General features: G+C 49.9%; 1 protein-coding gene across 2 annotated transcripts in view; it reads right to left on the bottom strand.

Moving 5' to 3' along the window:
* Positions 1–18,843, bottom strand: part of chst11 (carbohydrate (chondroitin 4) sulfotransferase 11) — a 30,182-nt gene that overhangs the window by 3,172 nt on the left and 8,167 nt on the right. For both annotated transcript variants that reach the window (XM_057023035.1, XM_057023034.1), the window contains exons 2-3: positions 6,447–6,532; positions 87–316 (exon numbers count right to left, since the gene is read on the bottom strand). In XM_057023035.1, the coding sequence (XP_056879015.1) occupies positions 87–316; positions 6,447–6,532 (316 nt within the window). The remainder of the gene's footprint in view (positions 1–86; positions 317–6,446; positions 6,533–18,843) is intronic.

Genomic DNA, 18,843 nt, shown 5'->3' with positions numbered 1-18,843 from the left:
ATGCTGTTTTAATGCCAAGGTGAACAGAAATGGTCTTTAACGGGGCTGATGCGCCACATTGGGGTCACCACAGATCGGACACTCACCTGTACTTGCCGCGGCCCGTGAGGACCATCATGACACGTTTCCAGTTGGTGCAGGCCACTTTGGGGACGTAACAGTAGATGAGCTCATGGTCTTCATCTACCACAAGGTGCTTCAGATCCGCCGGCGTCAGGACTCTGCGCTTACGGCTTGACGCGCTGTAGACGCGACAGGCATCCGCAACTTGATCCCTCCTGGCCTGGTGCAGGACACCTGCTCCAGACAGATCCGGCTGGTTGGGGAAACACATGAAGGAATGAATGTTTGTTTTATTTCTTCTTTACTTGTTCTTGAATAAACTGATAACACAAATGTCAAATGAACATCGGATTACATTTTTAACTGTATTTCATCACCTTTTCCTCTGTCCCAGGAGGTCCCACACCAGCGGCATGTGGAACATAAGGCTGCCACCTCTGACATCCATAGATCAGTCAGAGAGGCTAAACACTGCTGCACTGCCAACAACTGGCTCAACAAATGCATCAGTCTACCTCTGGGGACCGGAGGCAGGGACGATGTGCTATCACGAAGCACAACCCCCTCGCTCCTGACACCAGGTCCCCCCAGAGTCCACCTATGACTGCGAGACCTCGTCATATTCGAACATCATCATCTGACAACGCTGTGGTTGTGGTACGAATCCACTACAATGATGAGACGCCCTACATGAAGAAGGTCTGGGGCCAGGAGAAGCATCTCCTGAGGAACGTCAGCCAGACAAAGGAACTGAGGGTGGACTTCAGCAGGAAGCAGCAGAGGGCCACCATCAGCTGGGACTCTGGTCAGAAGAGTGCACACCTCCAAATACTGGGAGCGACCATCTCACAGGAGCTGTCCTGGACTCATCACCACCTCCACCTACGTAGCTCAGAGAAGCTAACTCCAACTAAAGGTGAGAGCATCTTGTAGAGAACATCAGCACCTGGGTAGGAAACTTCCCAAAAGGACCCTGAAAAGTCAGCAGACTGGACCATCAGAACCACCATCCCCAACCTGCAGGGCACCTGTACCAAGTGTTGCAGGTTAAGGGTGATGAGGATTCTCGATACCCACGTGTGCATGTGATAAATAAATATCAGGCTTTTTGTTGAGTCCCTTTAGGGTGAACGCAAGTGGAAGGCATGTGCACACGTCAAAGTTATGTCATCTGAGCAGAGGGTTGTACGGTAGTTCACACGAGGGTCTTGATAAGCAGCTTGGCGGGATCAGGTTCTGTAGATGCTTCAGGCTTCTAGGTTTGAGGACAGGAATGTTTTCTTAGCCTCCGCTTCAGAGCAGAACCTCTTGTCCCTTCATCAGGATTCTAGTTGATTGTGCCGCGGTCCACAAGGCGCTCCGGTCCACTGCTAACAAGGGTGGCCTTTGAGAGCTCCAGTGGCCAGGCTGAGATGGGGGGCTCCTCAGATCCCTGCGGCACCACAGCTAACACAGCCTGACTAAAAGGGTTTGAAGCAGGGTCTCTCTCAAGTCCCTCTTCACACCTTCAAGCGCGTCATTCATCAGAGGAGAAAAGCATCTTTCTCCCTGATCACAGGCTGCAGCGGCAGGAATGAAGCAGACTGGTCCCGTGGCGACCTGGCCGCTCCGCCTTACCTTCGACCACCTTAAAAGCGATCACCTCAGTTCAGATCTCCATCCCAAGGGTGGCGTCTTGTGCTGAACCTGAGAAGCTCTTCCTTTCCTGATCCGCTTCACTCATTCCTCCCTGCAGGGAGACAAACTGCTGCTTCTGTGGGGCCCTTTCTTGCCTTTTCCGCTGCTCCGTCTCACCATCGCAGGTTTAGCACAGCAGCAAAGGCGGAGCCGCTGGATAATGATGCAAGTGAGGAATGGAAAGGTCATGATGATGAGTATTTGTCTTCTTGTCTCCCGGTGTCCACCTTATTAAAACGCTTCCTTCTCCTCACAAAGAACACAAAGTGGTGCCAGTGAAAGGGGTTGCTGCTGTCCCCCAGGGACAGAAACACTGCGATTAACATGGAGACGGAAAGAGACGAGGGAGGGAATCTCATCGTATCGCTGAACCTCAGGGACGAGGAGCAGAGGAGAGTGGTGGGGACGCTTCACCTAGAGCAGTGGTCTCAAACTCAATTTTCCTGGGGGCTGCTGGAGGCAGTCTGGGAGAGGCTGGGCCATTCCAATGTTCTCAAATATCAATTTTTATCTTTTAACCCAAAATAAGAAAATAAATAAATAAACAACTTAAGAATGAATAAGAAAATATATCACTCAATCACTAACAACAACAACAACAACAATAATAATAATGATAATAGAAAAAATTGTCTGTGCTCATCACCCACCTTTCTCTTCACTGCAGGCTTTGAAAAAGACATGTTTGGGGCTGTGTAATCTATATACCGTAATTCCACTTGGTGCCACTGAAGTTTCTGTTTCAGTGTTTAGCCGACGCACCCCCACACACACTCACACACACCACAGGCGAAGGTTTATATAGGGATGGTGGTAGGGATATATCACAATCAGTGTTTGGGGAATACAAAATAGTCCCTACCAATTTTTACCATTTTATTTTAATAAGCAAAGATCTACATTTAGCAATATAAATATTTCAATATACTAAGCATTTAGTAGCATTAATAAAAACTATTTTAAATTACTTCACGTTTTATTTATGACAGGTTCCGACTCCGAGATGTATCCGGAGCTATGATAACCCGCCCATGCGCCGCTATTTCATTGGCTGCGACAGAGTGATGGACATTAGTGGTGCCGCCAGTCAGGTAGCCTCACCCACGCGAAAGCAGAGGTCCATCATAGTCCCTACCAACACACACACATACATCAACACTAAAATGTGACAGTTGCACAAGCGGTTGATTTGTAAAATTTGCTGTGAAGCGACTTTTATACAAGACAAAGTTCCATGAATGGAAAAAACGGCAGAACTCTGAAAAGCGCCTTCTCTCCGCATGCAAAGTGTCTTCTCTCCACCATGGAACGCCCCCTCTCTTCGAGGACCAAACCGTCTCCGTGTCTCGGACGCCTCGAAGGCTGTGATTGGTCCTCGAAGAGAGGAGGCATAATGTCACGAGTTCGCAACAAGCCCGGTCGATGTCCCGCCCCCGAGAGCCGTATACCCCACCGTGATTGGTGGGTTCTTTCAGCTCTGCACACAACACTGTATAGGACACGCTCAGTTCATGTGGTAGCATCCAAAGGAGACTGAGGAAGAACAGCAAGCTGGAGGTTTGGTGGACGGAGGAGGTCATCAGCAGGACTCTCCTCACGTCAGCCTAAAGTTGCTGACGAGGCTCCTGCCATCGTTGGGCCTGTTCATCACGTCAGTTGTCCTCACACACACGGCAAGGCACTGAAGATCAATAAAATTCATCAAAGAGCCCCATGCACACACACACACACACACACACACCGCTCAGTTCTGCCAACTGTACTCTCTCTCTCTTTAACACACACAAATGTATTTCTATCTGTGTGAGGACCTTTGGAGACCCAAAACGTACCCCAGCCCCTGACCCCTGATGAAAACCCAGTTCTAAACTCAACATTAAAACCAGCTCTTAACCCTCAAACTGTCCTTTGAGCTTGTGAGGACCAGCCAAAATGTCCTCAGGTTCCAAAAAGTCCTACCCTTGCTCATAGCAGGACATGTGTGAACCACCTGAACCCACTGTGACACCACAGAGGAAACAATGAGAGCTGCTTCATGTTCCTGCAGGTCCACACAGTCCGTCAGAGAAACCTAGGAGCAGCTTCAAAGGTGGTGACTCAGTGGCGGCACCACCACACAAGGACAGCAACAATGAACTGAATATTAACAATGAATCCAGAACTCAAAGAACATGGATCAAAGACCAGAGCCATCGGGTTGAAATGTTAGGAAAGGTTGTAGACCAGCACAAGACAAAGATCCAACTGTTTCTGAAGGGTCTGAAAAGACTTTGTCAATCCGTTGTGATCTGATGTGGTCAGGGGACATGCAGGACCTTCCAGAGGTCGTCAGGGCTCAGACACACATGCAGAACGGGCCGGCTTCTGGTCATCACCTGCCCCATGTAGACCCTGAAGGTGGTGACCATCATATCTGCCCTCCAGACACCCCATCATGGTTTTAGTCAAATCAAATCAAATCAATCTTTATTTATATAGCATCTTTTACAACCAAAATTGTTTTAAGGCACTTTCCAGAATCCCTAATCTACCTATCTACCTACCTACCTACCTACCTACCTACCTACCTACCTACCTACCTAACTATCTAAGTCAAATCAAATCAATCTTTATTTATATAGCGTCTTTTACAATCAAAATTGTTTCAAGGCGCTTTCCAGAATTTCAGGGCCAAACCCCAGACAAGCGACAGTGGCAAGGAAAAACTCCCCTTTAACAGGAAGAAACCTTGAGCAGGACCAGGCTCATGTAGGGGGAACCTCCTGCTGATGGCCGGCTGGGTAGAGAGAGAGGAGAGGGGGGAGGACAGGTAGAGGATAGAATAGGTAGGAGAAGAGAGCAGAGGAGAGCAGAGGAGAGGAGACCATGACCCAGTGGGGTGACAGAGGCCTGTCAGGTGATCATGTTTCTGGACCCCGGCAGCCTCGGCCTCTAGCAGCATAGCTAAGATGTTAACCTAATGATTAGACGACCCCCTAAGTATGATCGTAACTGGAACTACAGAATTAGTAACAATAAGCTTTTTCAAAGAGGTAAGTCTGATCTTAAAAGTAGAGATGGAGTCAGCCTCCCGTACCTTAGTACTGGTGGGTCTTATAGAAGAGTCCTGCCTGTGTGAGTGTGAGTGTGTGTGTGATTAGATGTTTGTTTGACCTTGTGGCCCAGAGAAGCCAAGTACATGAACCTGCTGACACACACTCACACACACACACACACCCACCCACACTAACACTCACAGACAAATACATACATTCACACACACACACACACACACACACACCACACACACACACATACCCACAATGTGCACACTAGTAGACCCTCAGCCCTGGCGGAGGCCCTTGTGTAAATAGCAGTGCTTGCGAGGACATCCGTGGGTCCATCCGCAGGCTCCGCCAGCGTCAGTCGTTCCTACGTGATCCAACAGAGCATAGTTGTTCCGCAGCCTCAGACTGGTTGTCTGATTCACCAGGAAGAGTCAGCCAGGCTCTGGTTTAGTCACACCGCCGTCTGAGCTCTCCTGTCACACCGCTCAGCCTCATCAAAGATTCCCCAGCTGAACCGACCCGCAGGAGGAGCTGCATCAGCTCTTCCTGCCTCCCCAAGCTTCAGCAGGACGCATCGGACCACATGACCCAAGTCCGACGTGTCCTCAACGGCAACCTCTCGAATACACAATATTTGTGTGTGTGCTCATGGAGCACTGAGCTCCTACAGCAGCTGGAAAACCCTGAACCTTCACTATTGACTGTATCTCTTTGAGTGCTCAGAACAGGACACAGCGGCGGCTCTGTGCTGACCCCCGGCCACAAACACGCTGCTCAGGTTTACACCCAGCTCACCACACAGACACACATCAATGGGGCTTCACACAAGTCTGGAAAAATCCTCAGCAGGACCGGAGCCTGCAGAGTCCAGCAGCACCTGCTCTATTCTTATCACACCAGGAACAGACTGGCCTGGACCTTGGCACTATCCCTGTTTCAGAAGAGGAAGGAGAGTGGAAGGAGGAGGTTTGAGACAACAACTGTCAGGGATGGAGGGATGAGAAGACAGGGGAGTGATGGGAGAACAACAGCTCACGGTTTTTGGTTCCCTTCAGCCACAGCAGCCCCCCTCCAACAGGTTCTCACTTCTCCCCACAATGTTCCAGCCGCCCAAAACACGTTATGAAGCATGCTAACATGTTTTTGATCCATCACAGGAAATTCATTAGGATCGGAATGCTCCCTGGTTGCTCCGGCCTCATCTTTCCTTTCAGGAGGCGCTAGTGTGGAGGTAACTGAGGCGGGCAAATAATTAGATAAAAAAGTTAATGTGAACAGAAAAACGGGAATTTGTAGAGATAAAATACGGTGGAGAAAGGAGGAGGAGCCTGGCGGTGCCGGAATGATCTGCTCAGAGAGATGAGTCTCCACTGAAATGCTCTCCTCAGCTCTTTAATTGACCTCTTTCTTTAAAGGAAGGGTCAGTCTAGGTGAGGAGGAGGAAGAGCGGGAAGAGAAGGAGGAGCAGGAAGAGAGGGAAGAGCAGGAAGAAGAGGGCAGCCCTCATCCCCCAGTTTCTGCTATGAGCATGAAGGGGACATGAGGGTCAAAGGTCAGAGACAGTGGGCCCAGGTCCTGGGCGTGTCCACCAGCACCAGAGCTCCGGGAGCTCCATGGGAGCAAGGTGTTGACTCGTCCTTGGCGTGAACACTTCTTTACCTCCGTGGGATTGTAGAGCTCCTGCAGGGCGTTACGGGAGCCTTTCCGACAGCAGCCATCCACCACGAAGGGATTCCTCCGCATTACTGTAAAAACACAGGAGACACCAATAAGAACCGGCAATTTATTCAACTACACGGTGCAGCCGCCAATCATCCCGGAATGTAAACGCCATTTTGTCCAGGAACCATAACATTTACCGCCTGGATGAGACGATGGAGCTATAATCCGACAACCGGCCCTCCACTTCCAACCGAGCTGCACATCACAGCTGGAAAATGAGCTTATGACTGCTTACTTTGTCATTAAAGAGGAGGAAGAGGGGGGATAGTGGTGGGAGAGGTGACACCTCTGGCTCCACCATCTCTGACACACCCACTTATCTTCCTCACCCCTGAAGAACCGGATCACACCTCCAGTTTTATTGATGCTGGAGGACCAAAGAGGCTACAGTTCAGGGATGGATGTTCTGTTGTGGTTCGTCCTCTAGACCTGCTGAAGGACAAGAACAATCCTTTTAAATGACCAGCTGCTGTGAAGAGCAGGCATAATGCTGCGGGCTGGTAGTGGGCGCGGTGACTCAGCGCTGGCTTGGCTGGACCTCGTGCAGAACAGTAGCTGCTGGCAGCGGCTCAGTGGGAGCCAACGCTGTACTGTCGGCCCTGAACGGCCCCTCCAATTACTCCGACTGGAAAAGAGCTGCTGGAACAGCTGGAAAGAAAATGAAGCAGCAAGAAGGAGGCCAAGGATTTAATGGCAGTTTCTTCCTTTTCTCTTGCTAGCGTGTGACCGTATGTTTCTGACATCAGTAGGCGTTCGCCATCCCATCACAGTTACCCGCCCACCCCACACTTGCATTGAAAGAAACTAAATTCAGGATTCAGACCGAGCATTTAAGCCATTGAAAACATGCCAAAGTCCACAAAAGCTCCGTAATCAAACATGTAAATCTGGCCTGGCCTGCAAACAGCAAAGAAGAGCAGCATTTCAGCTCCGGTCCAAGCTCCAGTGGCCAAAATCCCTTCAGGACCAGAGGAAGATCCACATTTGTCAGCAGATGTTTTCAGAAATCCTTGATTTAAACGAAGGCCATGGTGAACCAAGGTCGGCGCTGACCACGGACGCACCAGAGACTACCTCTGAATGGGAGTTGTGGGTTTTGATTGCCCAGACCACCTGAGCAGAAAGAGCCTGGGAAGGGAACGGAGCAGTAATGAGCCCCAGCAGACCCCCTGACCCGGCTGACCGAGGACCACAGACGGAATCTTGAACATGAAAGATTAATCACACATGCGCACAGAATGTCAGCAGCTCAACTCCTCTCAGGAGACCCCATCACACCCCTCCAGGGAGTGAACACCCACCTCAACAATAAGAACAACCAGTTACTCTGCTGCATTGGGAAAATTGGGAATACCTCACCCTGATTCTCGCAACTGTCAAAAATGCTCGAAACTTTATCAGTGTCACTCTGGAGTCAAACAGGTTGAACCTTGTCTTGTCAACCACTTTATCCCTTCAGGTCACAAGGAGGGTTCAGGATGGGTGATGGTAGGGTCCACCCCGATGCCTATTCTCTCCTCCCCCTCCTCCTCCCAGTTCCCAACAGACTCAGCTACCACCACCTGCAGGTTAAACCTGGTTTAGACTTTAGTCCGGCTCATTGTTGACACCAGCAGGTGTGTGACTAGAGGCGGAGGCCAGTGATCAGGTGCGCATCTGCTGGGGAAGGATGGTGGGCTGGTGGGGAGGAACAGGAGGAGACCTCTGTCACCTCACGGCAGCAGATCCACTTCACGCCCTCAGCACAGTCACACACACTGTAGGTGTGAATATCACCCTCCAAATCGCACTGCAAATGGCTCCCTGGGCGGCATGGTTAGCGCGGAGGAGCAGGGGCACACTTGGTCACCATAGTGACACCACTTCTCGGAACAAATGGTGATAAGGAGCAAGAAGAGGATTGGTTGGTTTTACAGCTAATCGCCGTATCGCTAAACGCGAACATGGTCACAGCTCGCATCTTCAGCTTGAAGCCAGGTGTGATATGGAGGTGGAGCCAGAGAAGGTCGGCTCTTTTACCCCGAGAAACCCTCCACGCTCACATTTGTCAGCAGACATCTGCTCTGCTTGGGCTGATGAGACCAGGTTCAGGATGATCCTATCCACAGACTCGAGAACCACAGCAGGAACTGGAGGACCGTGAGCGCAAGAAGGTTGTAGATGGCTTCTGAAGGACACATTTGATGAAGACACTCATCATGTAATGGCATTTGTGTTGATCCAGAGAGCTAGAAAAAGCATCTGCAGCCTCCAGGCATCTCCCCTTCCCGACATCCCATAATTACAGCCTGACAAACACAAGCACTGTACAGATTTTCTGTCTCCTAAAACCACAGAGAACAAAAGTCACATCCAGAAACAGCTGTCAACATCTGTTCACCTGCTACAATAAGACAAATGAAGGTGAGCCGATGTTTAAGGGCCGAAGTCGAAGATCGGACTCAGGCACAGCTCAGCAAAGAGGAAGTCCTTCATAAGAGAGCCCACAATGCCTGAGACTCACGAGTCAGAGGAACTGTGGAAAGACCGCGGTCACCTTCAAAGGTGGAGCCCCAACAACAGCCTCCTTTATATCTTCACCAAATATTTGCGGTGAGAACTAGAAGAACTAGAAAAAAGGTGTCTTTATCCAGTAGAATTACAGCTTTTTCCACAACCTGCAGTAGAACATTTGAGAACATCTGTACTTAAATTAGCTCCTCTGATAAACAATTTGATTAAAAATAACTCGAGTCAGCAATAAAGAGGGACACTTCACAACATCTATTTATAAGTCAAGTGGGAAGAAAACATCCAGAATGAAACTGAAAAAAGAGCCTGGGTGAGACGGATAAGGTGTCCAGCACTGATGGACCAAGATGTGAGAGGTGGAGGTCAGATGGTGGATGGGTACCACCCTCCTCCATGTGCACACGCACGGAGGGGTAAAACGGAGTCAACCACAGGTGGGTTCAGCCACAACTGACCTGTGGGAGCTGAACTGGCTGAACCTGGTCTGGCCCTCCCAGCTCACACCAGCCTCCAGCTACCCTGGGAGGGAGCCTGAATGGAGGCTAACACGAAGGACCGGATGAGGTCAGACAGAGTGTCTCCCTGAGCAGCCAGATGATTCAGGGCAACAACGAGGCTCCTTCAATCCCCAAAAGCTGCAGAGGAACATTATCTTAGCGCCGCTCGCTGGGCTGGACGGCTTCTTATACATAAAACATCTCACGTTGGAGAAATGCTCAGAGTCGATGGCGGAATGTGAGTAATTCATGAGGGGCTTCATGTGAGAGTCCACAGAAGGACCCAGAAACCCAGAGCCCAACTTGTTCCTGGCCCCGGGATCACGAAGGGCTCTTTAATAGAAAGAACAACGTCTGGATGTGGATCGGATCGATCCTACTGGAACCCCCGCCCTGCCATGGTTTCTCACATGCTGGCTCCCGCAGCATTTACGAATCAGCAGTCTTAAATATGTAACGGTACGCTTTCACAGACGCTGGTTTTCAGTTCTGTCAGTCCTGAAAGTTGCTATTCACACACGGACCATTAAATATGAAACGTGCTACGAAAACTCCCGAACGGGACTTTCTCCTCTGCTCACATTGGTTGAGAACACAAAGCCTGCAGGGACCGGACCAAAGCAGCTGCTAACGCACTCAAAGGACCGACGTCTCTGTGTCTGGAGGACTGAAGCCAGTCGATCTGAGAAAGGAGTTTCCATTCTGTACGTGGCCAACCCACGGGACAGTGGTTGGTGCTGGACCTGGGGTTGGTGCTGGACCTGTGGAATAGAGTCCACTGTGACAGAGAAGGAAGTCAAGTGAGGTGGATTCAGTGGCAGCAGAGGGGTTTTAAGAGGCCTCATCACTTCAAGGGCAGCAGGAGTGAGTGGAGCTCAGCCCGGGGCCAGAAGGGTCCCCTGTCAGCTCCCTGGAGCTTTCCTGGGTCTCAAAAACCCGCCGAGAGTTGATCACTCATGACCTTAAGCAGGTCTGGTCCACTAGCCCAGTTGAGTCCAGAGGTGTTATTCACCACCACCTCAAGGTTTCTTGGAGTTCCTTCCTGGACATCACAGAATCGCAGCAGAAATGAGTTCTGCTCATTTCCTGTTCTTGATCTTGAAGCAATCAGGTGACTGCTGAATGAATGGGAGCCTCTTTCAGACGCTCGGCTTTTTGGGGAGCCGTTAAATCGAATCTCACTGATGTTTCCACATATGTGAAGCTGCTGCAGAGCTTTGCTGATTTCCACTGGGAGACCTGGTGCTAAAAATAGATCCTCTCTGTTACCAAGACACAGGATAGAGCCAAAGACACTGGCTGTGACTTTGGTTGATGGCACTTTATCTACTGGCCCAGGTGTGTGTGAGTGTGTGTGTGTGGGTGGGGGGGTCCACCACCCAGGCAGCAGAGACGCAACCACCGGTTGCTAAATCCTCCAGAGCTGCTGCTGAATGAGGTGACTTGGGTCAGATTAAAGAATGAGATGAGAGGGCATGGAATCACACGCACACACACACACACACACACACACACACACACACACACACACACACACACACACACACACACACACACTTGTCTTTGCTAGACACCATCTTATGTCCTGGCTGGGGGCTCCTGGGGCCTGGAAACCCCGTTCAGATGGCCATGAGTCAGAGATGTGGCTCAGGGAAGGCGAGTCTGTGCTGGTTTTGCAGCCATGAGTCAGCCAACATCCTGGAACTCAATGCTAAAAGTCAACCCTGACTTCAAGATCTCCACCTCCAAACTTTTCCCTGCAGAAGGGGTGTTGAGCAGAAGCTTGTTGCCAGGGCAACCACACAGCGACCAATGTTTCCTGTCTGGTGCTGCTCTTGTAAAGGACTTTCAGTTCCGTCTGAGGTGGATGAAGAGACAGAGGGAAGGAGGAGGAGGCAGGTCTGTGGTGGCCTGCAAGCCCATTCCTCAACTCCTCCTTCCTCAGTGTGTGTTGTGATGCTGCTGCTGCTGCTGCTGGAGGTCTAACAGAGATTATGTTTAATCTGGAGCTGAAACACAGGCGGAGGCTTTGAAAGGCACGCGCGCCTCAGCAGGCAGCGAAGGCAATTTGGCTTTTGCCACCAAATCTTGTGCCAACATTCAGTCCTCTTCAAATTGCCCCAGTTTCTTGGCACCACAAAAATCAATTTCCTCTTGTGGAAAAGCATCTGAAAAAGCATTTAAGAGGCTTTGAGACACCAAAATCCCCCCATTACAGCAAAAAATCAGACATTCCCAGCAAAGCCACTCTCTCCAATAAAGGAAGGGGGGGAGGGGGGAGGAGTGCTGAGATCCATGCTAATGTAGCTAAAGGAAACAGCTACAGGATCTGTGCTCATCAGCGACCAAGATGGTTGCACCTGCAGGAATGTGAAACTGCGGTGGTGAGAGGCTTTCAATCCAGGACCTGTTAAAAAGAATCATCTGTCACTGGTCAACCAGTCACTCAAACTGGTTCAAAAACTGATGCTCACCACAAAAGATCTCTCAGACATCAGCTTCATCAGCAGCTAGTAAAGTTCCCGAGGGCGACGCGCGATAGCCCCAGCACTCAAACTCTAATGGGACCTCGTTGTCTGGTCCCCCATGATCCCACAATCATCCCAGACCAGTCCCAGCCTGATCCTTCTGATCCCAGTATTCTGTGAGCAGCTTAAACCAGAGATACAAACTGGTCCAATTCTTCTCTCGGGAGCCTAATATGAAAGTGTGAATCTGCACCAAAGAACCATCTGACTGCAGCCCAAATTCCAAATTAGCTTCACCAAACGTCTCTGTTGAAGTGTTTTCAAATAAAAAAGAGGATTCCAATGGAAAAGTCCCTATTTCAATGATTACTTTGATCATCACTGAAACAGACAACAGAAAAGTGCTGAGTGTGCAGAATTTGGTGAAATGTTCTGCTCATGCAGGAGCTTCTCCGGGAACACAGACGTGTCGAAGCACTAGAGCTCCATCCCTCCCTGCTTCTGCGTGGATGAGTAAAGCTGATCAGGAAGGGCTCCGAGTCTCAGAGGGCGAACAGTTCTGAGGCAGCGGCAGATGGTGGGAACCAGGAAGAAGAGAAACATCTGCTGTGGGACAGATGCTGAACACTGACTCCCCGACAGTTCTGCCCTCTCTGTTGTGGCAAACAAAAGACATCCAACAATGAGCAGCACCACCAATATCTGGACCTTTGATAGCCTCTGGATCAGCACCAGTTGCTCCAAGAACAACCAAAGGGTCCAGATCAGATTCCTTTATTTGTCCCACAATGGAGAAATTTACAGCGCAACAGCAGCAAAAACATGCAGAGGGGGAAAAAAAAACCTTTTTCAAACCACTTTATCAGTATTAAAATCCTGCTACTGCAAATACGCTGACCAGAAACGGTTCTGACTGGTTCTGAATAGTTCCACACGGGTTCCAACTGTTGGCAGTTGTGAGCAGAACCTTCCAGTCAGTCCAGTCAGTAAGGTGGGATGATAGCCAGAACCAGGGCCCATGTTTTATTAATGTTAACCTGCTGCTTCCAGTCAGCTCAGGATGAAAAATGCTGATGTGCATCTCAGAGAGGAGTGCTGCTGTGTTGGTGACATGCACCCAGGAGAGAGGTGCCGCATCCCTGGTGCTGCATCTCCTGATGTGCTTGGGATCACAGAACAGTTCCAGACCAGTCTCAGAACAGTCCCAAAAGAGTTCCAGACCAGTTCCAGAACAGTTCCAGACCAGTCCCAGAACAGTTCCAGAATAGTTCCAGACCAGCCCCAGAACAATTACAGAACAGTCCCAAAAGAGTTCCAGACCAGTTCCAGTACAGTTCCAGACCAGTTCCAGAAGAATTACAGAACAGTCCCGAAAGAGTTCCAGACCAGTTCCAGTACAGTTCCGGAACAGTTCCAGACCAGTCCCAGAACAGTTCCAGACCAGCCCCAGAACAGTTCCAGAACAGTTCCAGACCAGCCCCAGAACAATTACAGAACAGTCCCAAAAGAGTTCCAGACCAGTTCCAGTACAGTTCCAGACCAGTTCCAGAACAGTCCCAGAACAATTACAGAACAGTTCCAGAATAGTTCCAGACCAGTTCCAGACCAGCCCCAGAACAATTACAGAACAGTCCCAGCCCAGCCCCAGAACAGTTCCAGGCCAGTCTGCCTGTAGGGCTGCAGGCATCAACAACAGTTTCTAGAACCCAAAAGAACTGGAAGTGCTTCATCTGAAACAAGGTGTACCACCTCTGAAAGAGCATCTAACAGCAGAACTTCAGCTGGGTTTGATTAAAAGCTGCTGGTAAAGTGTGTGGTTGGACTCTGCTGACGCTGGAGCCCAACATGGTGTGAGCCTGTAAAAGCCTCGACGGGGTGCCATTAATGTGGGGCAGCCGCTCATTTTTAATGGCAGATGGAAGGTTTGGACCAGTCCTCATGCTTCATAAGCTTCTCTGGGGTCCACATGGACAGACTAGGTCAGGTCTTGTCTTCTGACAGCCGAACTGAGATGGTTGGCAGGAGGGTCACAACATGATCTTTGCATGCCTTCACCAGGTAATGCTACCTGTTTTAACCAATCCTGCTCAGATCATATTAATCCACCTTAATGTGTCTTGAATATCATCTGATTGGGTTTGGACACCACCAACAGTCCCAGTCAGTCTGAACTAGCAAAGCTGAGCGAGCAGAACTGCACATGGAACACAATTCTCATGGTCAAGTTAAGAGCAGTTGAGAGAAATGTGAGACCCAGTGATGCATGTGTGGAGTGAAGGCAGGTGACCCGACAGAGCTGCTGGAGCTCAAGCGGCTGAATAAGTTAATGCTGGTTCAGTTAGAAAGGTGTCAGAATACACACAGCATCAGCCCAGACCAGAGTGGACCAGACCGGAGCGGACTAGACCAAACCAGAGCAGACTAGACCAGATCAGAGCAGACTAGACTTGTTGCCCCCCTAACTCCCTCTGACCCTGGACAGGTGTTGGATTTGCTGTACTAAAAACAGAGCCTAGTTGTCCTGTCAGAAACGGAGATATATGCATGTACGGCCATTGCACCTATTCTTGCTCGGTAGCCCCCTGGAGCTGCAGAGCTGACTCCTGCTCCCCCCCGCCCCAACGCCGCACTAACTCTGTCCTGGCAGATGTCGATCCGTCGGTCCTCCTTAACAGCAGCTTGTTCCTCTGCCGGGTAAAAGGAGCTAGATGGAAGATGTTTAGGAGCTCATTTGTTCTGCATTTCTCTTATTTCTCCTCTTCATTCACCCCTTTTGCCCAAAATGAAATGGCGCAGAACATTTATCATCTCTCCTGTAGATGAGGGCTTTAGAGGGAGTCAGATCAGCCCCAGCTGGCCTCAGGGACTAAATATAGAGAGAACGTGCTTGGACGTGGACAATCCAGAGCAGGCGTGTCCAAACCCAGTCCTCGAGGGCCACAATCCAGCCGGGTTTTCTGTCCTACCAGGCTGAAAATGCATTCAGTGGGATAGAAAACCCGGCTGGATTGTGGCCCTCGCGGACTGGGTTTGGACATGCCTGATCCAGAGAGAAGAGCCCACAAGTCTGTTGGACGGCAGCGGAGGAGAGACAACTGAAGGGACAGAGAACCAGATCTAATCCGGGCAGCTCGGGCTCTGGCGTCCCACTGACCTCTGTCCTGAGGATGAATCGGTTCACTAGACCTCAGCAGCGGCAGTGTGTCCACAGCCTCCGCCGAAGGTTCAGGTTCTAAAGGTGCTAATGGTGCTGGGTCATCCTACTTGTCCCAGTTTATCAGATGGCTAGCAGCAACAGATCTGCTTCCACCGGTGAAGGAAGAGGTCAAGGTATAAAACAGAGAAACACAGATTAGAGGTGGCTCCTGTCCTGGAGTGGTTTCTGGCTGGACTAGAGGGGTTAGAGGAACCCCCAGAAAGAGTTAAAGCTGAAGTTTCCAGAGGAGAAACTGGCACAGGAAGGAAGACGACCAACAGATGCAGGGAGTGGAACCAGTTGTGGCCTCTTCCTTCACACATCTGCACCATGACGAGCAGGATTTCCATCATAAAAAGGTTAGAGGGCACTTAAATAGTCTCCGCCAAGAGCCCAGCTCAGAGCCTTTAACTTTGCCCGTTCTAACTGGGTATTTATTCCCTCCATCACTATTTATTAGATGAGCATAAATACACATTAGGTTAGAAAAGAGAAGGAGCAAACACACCAAAAGAGATTGATTGGAGAGAGATGAGACAGCAGCTCTGCGGTAGCGCTGCGGCTACGCTAGTCCTCCAATTACGTCTGGGTGGCTTTGAACTGTGAACAAGTTGGGCCTTCAGAGGGCTTTAATTATAAAAGCTCTCATCAGCAGGGAGTGGTAGGGTGTGTGTGCACGTGCTGCTGCCTGTTTATGTGTGTGTTTATGTGGGGAAAGCCTCACTGCAGCCTGCCCAAGTGGCTACGGATCTAAAAATGAAATTACAGTGAGTGCAGATTTCTTCCAGGCTGTCGGCATTTGCTTGTTTGGGCGGCTGCTCTCCATCTATAGTGTCTTCCAACTGTCCACGGTGAGTAATTTAAAGGAGGTTAGCATTTATCTGACCGCCGGCGCTACACCACCCTGTTGTCAGGGGTGATGCAGATGTGATGCAGCAAAGCCTTAAAAAGACAAGCAGACTGGTCTTCCAGGAGCGCAGCTGCTCATTTTCAGGCTCTTCCCATCCCAACAATGTGCACTAACGTCCATTTCGTCTCGTATTTGGACATATGCAGCTCTCCTTACATGTCCGGGACGCTCACCATCGTTGGCTTCCTTTTCACTTCTCCCAGTAATCAGGAACAGACTGTCCAGTATGGATTAGGGTAAAGCCTAGCATAACTTAGCAGGTTTCCACACAAGCAGACATAACTTTTGATGAGTCAGGGTGTTAGAAAGAGCCCAAAGTAACAGGAAGTCGAGGTCCAGCATTCCTCTGAGAGCCCACTGCTTGATTTTGGATGTGTGTGGTGTCTCTCAGCACCTTCAATGCTGCTTCTTCCTTCAACGCTGCACTTACGCGCTGCTAAATTACAGCCTGTGTATTTTTGTGGAGTGCAAGTCCTCCTAAAATAGGAGTAATAGCTGCATCATGGAGCTGCTGGACCAGATGAAGCAACATCGTAGTGATGTCAGCGGGACGTAGAGCTGACCAGAGTTGTGAGCCGGCAAAGGGGCGGACAGGAAGTCAGCAGAGAGTCAGAAAATAAGCATCCAGATTCATCATTCAGAAGGAAAAGACAAAAAAGGATGCAGAGAGATCCATGCCATAGCAATACCAAAAAAGGGAAATGTGGAGCAGCATTTTCAGACTGTCTGAAACTGTCTTCTTGTGTCAACTGGATCGTTTATCTTCTCTTTTGAAGACGTTTTGCCTTCTATCCAGAAGGCTTCTTCTGAACTCACTGGGGACAGATCTTGAAAATATAGCCCTTGTGGACCATTAGCATGCTAACTAGCAACACTCTCAGACAGAAGCTGGTACACCCGAAGGACAAGACACCAAGACATAAACAATGCAATGTTGTTTATGCTATACAGTGCCAGGAGGAATGCAAGGAGCTGTACATTGGTGAAACCAAAGAACCTCTCCAGAGAAGAATGGCACAACACAGACGTGCCACCTCTTCAGGTCAGGACTCAGCAGTCCACTTACATCTATAGGAGCGTGGGCACTCCTTTGAGGACAGCCAAGTACGGGTACTGGCCAGAGAAGACCGCTGGTTTGAGAGGGGTGTGAAGGAAGCCATCCATGTCAAATTGGAAAAACCATCCTTAAACAGAGGTGGTGGGCTAAGGCACTTCCTATCACCCACATACAATGCAGTCCTCCACTACTTCCAACAACAAAACAAACATTCACACCATTCCAGGAGACCTGGTGACTTACCACCATGTGAGCCAGCAGACAAAGGGAGACACACCAACTGAAACTAGGTGAACGACCCGACCAACGACTCTCAGGTGACCACCCATCCACAAGGGCTAGATTTTTAAGCCCAGCAAGTTCAGAATTGAAGAAGCCTTCTGGATAGAAGGTGTAATGTCTTAAAAAGAGAAGAAAAAAGGTCCAGTAAAGTCCCAGTAGTTTTTCACAATGGCAAAAACTGTACAGTTAATTATGTTGTGTTGAGCAACATCTGCAGTTATGCAACATACATCAACACAAATTGTAAGAATCCTCAATATATTTCTAGATAAATATAACGGAATGACTTGACTTGGTCATTTAATAAGTGGCTTGCATGCTGGAAGCGTGAGCACCCCTGGTGTCAGGTCTCGGATGGACTCAGCCTGCATTGTGGTCACGCGGTAGCTAAAAGAGGAAAAGTGGCTCCTCCGCCCACTGTCACTGCTAGAAGTCACACTTGTGCTGCTTCACCATGTTTGGCATTCCCCAGCCAACCAGCTGCCTCCATTTCCATCACCATGGCAACCCTCCTGCCTCAATAACAAGCTCATTGTGGGGTGAAAGTGTTAAAATTTCCTGCATTTGTTTTCCTCCCTCTTATGTGTTCTCTCTGTTTACCTTTTCATCCCGTAGCTTCACCGGCAGCAGCTAACAGGAACCACACCAGAATCCCAGCATCACTGGTGTTGGAGACCAGTTGGCTGCACGTACTCTCCACACACACACACACACACACACACACACACACACACACACACACACACACACACACACCAGCTAAACAGACGGGTCCCATGTGGACAGTGACAAATTACTCTGAGGGTCTCTGGGGCACAACAGATCCACAGGAGAACCACAAGAGAGAAGACAAGATGAAAAAGTAAGAACATGTAGGAGGAATCAGCCCCTTCCCCCACCCCGCAGGAGCTGGATACCCCATGACTGGGGCAACAACCGAGCTCCCCCCAACACTGTTATGTCACTGTGGTGCCAGCTGACATCCTTCCAAAGGTCCAACCATTAAGGGTTAGAGGTTCTGAGCGAGCTGCATCCTGGACATGGACTCCTGCACCCACTCGGCATCAGAGCCCCGCCCCTCACAGCCATAAAGAGATGTATAGAATCCCCAGCCTACCTGCCCCGCCAGTGACCTCTGACCTTGGCCTGCAAGGCCAAGCAAGCCGTGCCTGAAAACCTCTCCTCACTTCTGTTTTCTCACTCCTGCACCTCCCAAAATGACATCTTTGCCAATAAATGCCCCAGTGTTTCCCTTCCTATGGAGTTTCCACACTTTTCATGTATGTTCTCATGTTTGCAGCGATTTAACTCGGCGTCGCCTGAAACCCCCGAATCCTCAGCATCCTGGACGGGTCACGTCCATGTGTGCAGCAAAGACAGGAACCAGGAAGCAGCTGTGTAGAGCATCAATGA

This window comes from Takifugu flavidus, chromosome 22 (assembly GCF_003711565.1).
Source record: "Takifugu flavidus isolate HTHZ2018 chromosome 22, ASM371156v2, whole genome shotgun sequence".
In the NCBI taxonomy this organism is placed as follows: Eukaryota; Metazoa; Chordata; class Actinopteri; order Tetraodontiformes; family Tetraodontidae; genus Takifugu; species Takifugu flavidus.
The sequence above is the reverse complement of the archived record's forward strand: the minus strand, read 5'-3'. Positions and strand labels throughout refer to the sequence as shown.